We start from the raw sequence: 6,431 nt of genomic DNA, 5'->3' as shown, positions 1-6,431 counted from the left end.
GCCTCCCAAAGTGCTGGGATTACAGGCGTGAGCCACCGCGCCCGGCCAAGGCATTGTTGAAGGAATGAAAAGCTGAGGGAGTAAAGTTTTTTTTTTTTTTCATGAAGAATGTGAAAATGTATTTGCAAATGTGTATTTAATTAAAAATTTAGAAAAAAAGAAAAAAATGTCTCCTCTCTCACCTTGTCAGGTGCCAGCTCAAGCTGGTTGGTAATGTTGTCTATGTCTTCTACATCCTTTATGGTTTTTGCACCAGCTGTTCTATCAATTATTGAGAGTAAATTATTGAAATAGCCAATTATTGTTATAAGTTATCTGTCTTCCTTTTAAAAAATTCTTTACATTTTGATTTGAATATTTTGAAGCTCCATTGTTAGGTGCAGATACATTATTTCTTCTTGATGTATTTAACCTGTGTTCATTATGAAATATCCCTTTCATGCTCTCAGAGTAGTACTTGCCTTAACATCTATTTTGCCTAATATCAATATAATCACTTGAATTATATCATAGTTCCTGCTTGTATAGTGTCTATATTTTTTATTTCTACTTTGGGACTATTTGTGTCTTTGAATCTAATGTATATCTTTGCAGGTAGTAATGATTGAATTTTTCTTTTTACTCTGACAATTTGTGCCTTTCGATTGCATTATTAGAGCTGTAACATTTAATACAATTATATGATCGTACTTAAATTTACCATTTTGCTAATTGTTTTCTGTATTTCCCCTTTTTGTTGTTCTTTATCTTTAACTGGATTCTTTTTTGTTAAATAATATTTTTTGGCGTAGATTTTTAGTTTTTCTGTTTTTGAGTTGTATTATTTCAGTTGTTTTCTTAGTGGTAGCGCTAGTGATTGAAAATGCATATTATCCTAACACAGTCTACTTCAGATTAATACGTAAACTTAATTCTAGTAAAATACAGAAACTTGCCTTCAACATTGCTTCACTTTCTCGTCTTTTGTAAATTTTTTTTTTTTGAGATGGAGTCTAGGTCTGTTGCCCAGGCTGGAGGGCAGTGGTGCAATCTCGCCTCACTGCAACCTCTGCCTCTCAGGTTCAAGTGATCCTCCAGCTTCAACCTCCCGAGTAGCTGGGATTACAGGCGTGTGCCACCATGCCTGGCTAGTCTTTTGTAATTTTATTGCCATATATGTTACATGCATATATGTTGCAATCTATTAATATAGTATTTAATTTATTGTGTTAATAAATGTAATGTCTTTTAAAGTTACTAAGAAAATAAATTGGAAGATTAACTAAAAAAATTTGTACGTTCTCACTCCTAAATGGGAGTCAAACAATGAGAACACATGGACATAGGGAGGGAAACATCACACACCAGGGACACACAGGTGGGAGCTAGGGGGAGGGATAGCATTATGAGAAATACCTAATGTAGATGACGGGGTGATAGATGCACCAGCCAATCACCATGGCATGTGTATACCTATGTAACAAACCTGCATGTTCTGCACATGTACCCCAGAACTTAAAGCACAATAAAAAATAATAACTTGACATGTAATACAAACAGTAACATGACAATTACTGGAAAATGGCATTATTCAGTAAGCATTTAAAAGCCAAATTTGTATTAGATTTTATCTAAAACAATGAAATCTAATTGCTCACACACATAAATAAAATAACATTTGTAACTTAAAAATCAAACGGAACAAACAAGCCAATTAAACATTCACCAAGAAATTTAAATAGACATTTTACTAAAAGACACAGATGGAAAATAAGCATATGAGAATATGCTTAACATCATTTGTCATATGACAAATAAAAATTCAAACCACACAAACACACACACACACAGACACACACACATAAATTTGTATCAAAAATATACAAATCTAGCCTGGGTGACAGAGCAAGACTCTGTCTCCTATATATATATATATATATATATATTTATTTATATATATATGTGTGTGTATGTGTATATATATATAAATCTTACTATACATATCATATATATCAAATCTTACTATATATATCATATATAAACCTTACAATAAAATATATATAACAATATCTAAAAAAGAATCTAGACATATAATTTATACTTTTCATTGAAAGTAACTATTAATTTAAAATTTAACATAATTTCAAAAATATTAACTATTTATATATACAAAGAACTCTTAGAATTCAATAATAAGAGAATAAATAACCCAATTAAATAATGGGCAAAGGATCTGAACAGACACCTCACCAAAAAGATACACAGATGGCAAACAACCATATGAAAAGATGTTCAACATCAGATGTCATTACAGAATTGTAAATTAAAACAATAAAATATCACCATACACCTATTAGAACAGCCAAAATTTTAAAAACCTGCCAATACCAAATGCTGGGGAGGATAAGGATAATAGGAATATTTTTTTATTGCTGGTGGGAATGCAAAATGGTAAGCCACTTTGGGAGACAGCATGGCAGTTTCTTATAAAACTACATGTAGTCATACTCTGGCACTCACACTCCTAGGTTATTTACACAATTGGGTTGAAAACTTATGTTCACACAATAACCTGCACACAAATGTTTATAGTGGCTTTATTCTTAATCACCAAAAACTGGAAGCAACCAAGATTTCCTTTAATGGGTGAATGGATAAACACACTATGCTATATCCATACAGTAATCATTATTCAGCAACAAAAAATGAGCTATCAAGTCACAAAAAGACATGGAGGAATCTTAAATGCATTAAGAGTCCCAATTATTGCTAAGTGAAAAGAAGTCAGTCCAAAAAGTCTACATACTATAGAATTCCAACCAACTACATGACATTTTGGAAAAGGCAAAACTGTAGAGACAGTAAAAAGATCAGTGGTTGCCAGGGCTCAGGGCTGGGTGGGGGCGGGGATGGGGGGGTGTGGGGGTGGGATAAATAAGTGAAGCACAGAGGATTTTTAGGGTGGAGAAACTATTCTGTATGAAACTGTAATGGTGCACACACGCCACTATGAATTTGTCAAAACCCACATAACCTTATAACACAAAGAATGAACTATGGACTACAGTTAATAATAAATCAATATTGGTTCATCATTTGTAACAAATGTGCCACACTAATGCAAGATCTTAATAATAGGAAAAATTGTGTGAGGAGGAATAAGGGTATGGGGTGCGGTGGGTATATGGAACTCTATGTATTATCTGCTCAATTATTCTGTAAACCTAAACCTATACTTTAAAAAATAGTCTATTAATTATCTTAAAAAATAAAATCAAAGGGACCAAAATAAATAACTTTTTTGGTTCTAATACAAAGAAAGTATACATGCCTTTATATCATACAAGAGTGATTCCAAACAAATACATAGAAAGTATAAAATTTTTATTTTATTATACTTTGCTACCCTTCTTGACCTTACTACAGTCTTAGGTACAGAGCAACATATTGTTTGTAAACAATAAAACATTTCATTAAAAATAATCCATTAATACTTCAACTTTCCTTTGTACACTGGAGATACTGGATTAAATGCCTTCTTAGAAATGCCAAGTTAACCATTGTTTAAAAAGTTTCTAAAATGCACGTTTTCCAGTGGTTTGGTCTTACTGATTCTACTTAATGGAACTACCTGTGATCCTCTGGGATGTGAACAAATCATCTTATGTCCCCCACTTCCACAAGTAAGTGACAATGCTTTCACCTCTAGTCTTCATATTGTTGGTTTGAAGTTTATGGGCAAGATTTAGCTCCGTAGATAAGGACAGAAATGCAGGTCTGACAAGTTACATCAACATCAGGACTAAAAGTCCCAGGACTACAAACCACTGCAGAGGAAAACACATGGAATAATTATAATTTATAGGTATTTCATGCTTCTGCAACTTGGGAGGTATTTTATACCAACAATATAAACCTGCCTTCAATATCACACCATTTCAGTGCCTATATTATACCAAGTAATGTTCAGCTAATTTAAGTTGTAAAAGATTATTTATGAGTTTCAAACGTTATAATTTGATTATCTTAAAGAGAAGAGAAAGTGAGAATCCTATTTTTTCTTTTACTATCAGCATTTTACAGTATCTTCTGCAGTACTCCATTTATGAGTTCCTATTTCCTAGTTCTCTGCTTTCTAGGTAGGACCATTCTGTTTTCCTTCATTGTACAGTAGCTTAAAACAGAACACTATGGAAATGTATACAAGAGAGTACATCAGGAAGAGTTAATATACATTAAAATAAGTATATTTAGAAATGTGGGCTTTGGCTGGGTGCTGTGACTCACGCCTATAATTCCAGCACTTTGGGAGGCCGAGGGGGGCAGATTGCTTGAGCTCAGGAATTGGAGAACAGTCTGGGCAATGGGGTGAAACACTATCACTACTAAAGATACAAAAATTAGTCAGGTGTGGTGATATACACCTGTAATCCTGGCTATTCGGGAGGCTGAGATTGAAGAATGGCTTGAGCCTGGGAGGCAGAGTTACCATGAGCTAAGACTGTGCCACACTGCACTCTGGCCTGGGTAACAAAGCCAGACTCCATATCAAAAAAAAGAAAAAAAAGGGGCCAAGTGTGGTAGTCCACATCTGTAATTTCTTTGGGCACTTTGGGAAGCCAAGGTGGATGATCACTTGAGGTCAGGAGTTCAATCAAGACCAGCCTGGCCAACATGGTGAAACTCTATCTCTACTTTTTACAAAAATTAGTCAGCTGTGGTGTCGGGTGCCTGTAGTCTTAGCTACTCAGGAGGCTGAGGCAGGAGAATTGCTTGGACCGGGAGATGGAGGTTGTGGTGAGCTGAGATTGCACAGCTGCACTCCAGTCTGGGCAAGAGAGCGAGACTCTGTCTCAAAAAAAAAATAAAAAATAAAAATTAAATTGGGGCTTTGAATTTTTACTTCCCTTTAGATAATTTTTTTGGTAAGAGAATCAGTGTAAAGATTCTATTCAGTTATGCCAAGTGAATTACTCATGTATTCTTCTGACTATATAACCTAAATATTTAGATATTTATATTTTGTAATTACCACAACAGCTAGCACAATTACTGTGTAGACCTTCATTTTTTCCAAAGCCTGGTCGACAGCTATCCAGACGTACTACTTGAAAACTGTGGTCCACAAAATGCATTGCTGGTAGAGTTTTATTAAAGTTATGGTGGAAAATATATGCTTGGCTCCGAAAAAATTCTTCCATTCGATCTCTTGCCTAAGGTGTAAAAATACCAGAGAGAGGTACAATTACTAAACCCTGAACCAAATTTATCCTCCAGTATCAGAGGCAATAATGTAGTATAAGCATGCCATACTTTACATAGATAAATTCCTGAAAAGGTATGTGTTAACACCAAAATTAGTCTAGGCTTGACCTTATCAACTGTTGTCAATTGATATGTGCAATGGTTAAGAAAAATTGGCCAGGCATGGTGGCTCATGCCTGTAATCCTAGCATTTTGGGAGGCCAAGGTAGGCAGATTACAACGTCAAGAGATGGAGACCATCCTGGCCAACATGGTGAAACCCCATCTTTACTAAAAATACAAAAATTAGCTGGGCATGGTGGCACACACCTGTAGTCCCAGCTACTCGGGAGGTTGAGGCAGGAGAATACTTGAACTTGGGAGGTGGAGGCTGCAGTGAGCTGATACCGAGCCACTGCGTTCCAGCCTGGTGACAGATAGACACTCAGTCTCAAAAAAAAAAACAAAAACAAAAACAAAAACGAAAACGAAAACAAAAAAACACTTTTCTTTGGTCAGCATTATAAACTGATGATGTAAATTTTGGGTTTTTGACACAAAATTTAATAATAACTAATGTTAACTGTTTCGCATAAGCCATGTACAACATCAATTCAGGATATGGGCTCAGGAACTAGACCAGAGAGTGAAGGGATTTTTCTTTTTTTCTTCACTGCTTATGTGGGTGTGGAGGGATTTTAAGACTCTGTTGTTAGCCTCTGAGGATGATGGAGGGGAGAGCAACTATTATGATCAATAGAGATACAGTTTTGGAAGCACCATTGGCTTAACCTAGGGTAACATATTTGTGAAATCGTCCTTTCAGCTACTATTTAATCATCATTTGAGGAACAAAGACCAGGGATCTGTCTTTCTGTCATAGATAAAATACATAATACTAACCTTGAGAACTAACTAATGTTCCAGATTTACTATTCCAAAATAACACATCTTGATACTCCAGCTCTCTTTCGATTAAAAAAAAAAAAAACATCTTGAAATAACCAAGAATCTCATAATCTCAGCTTAAAAAACTGAAACCAAAAATCAATAATATTTAAAAAAATCAATATTAATACTTTATATTAAAAAAATAAATTTACTCCTTAGAAATGTCTTTATTATTGATAAATATTCACAAGATGGAGAAATAGATTTTTAAGAAATGTTTTAATAAAACAAAGTATTTACAAAAAAATTTTAAAATA

The 6,431-nt window shown here is 34.4% G+C and overlaps 1 protein-coding gene across 2 annotated transcripts in view; it reads right to left on the bottom strand.

Annotated features, from left to right (window-relative positions):
* Positions 1 to 3,348: 3,348 nt before the first annotated feature.
* The window catches only part of ZPBP2 (zona pellucida binding protein 2), an 8,492-nt gene continuing 5,409 nt past the window's right edge, over positions 3,349 to 6,431 (bottom strand). Inside the window, exons 7-8 of one of the 2 annotated variants that reach the window (XM_017497096.2) lie at positions 5,012 to 5,192; positions 3,349 to 3,806 (exon numbers count right to left, since the gene is read on the bottom strand). In XM_017497096.2, the coding sequence (XP_017352585.1) occupies positions 3,712 to 3,806; positions 5,012 to 5,192 (276 nt within the window). In that variant the 3' untranslated portion in view covers positions 3,349 to 3,711. The remainder of the gene's footprint in view (positions 3,807 to 5,011; positions 5,193 to 6,431) is intronic. The other variant, XM_037727321.1, reaches the window with a different exon arrangement.

Source organism: Cebus imitator, unplaced genomic scaffold (assembly GCF_001604975.1).
Source record: "Cebus imitator isolate Cc_AM_T3 unplaced genomic scaffold, Cebus_imitator-1.0 Scaffold228, whole genome shotgun sequence".
NCBI classification, from domain to species: Eukaryota; Metazoa; Chordata; class Mammalia; order Primates; family Cebidae; genus Cebus; species Cebus imitator.
Note: the sequence above shows the minus strand (reverse complement) of the source record. Positions and strands in the feature narration are given on the sequence as shown.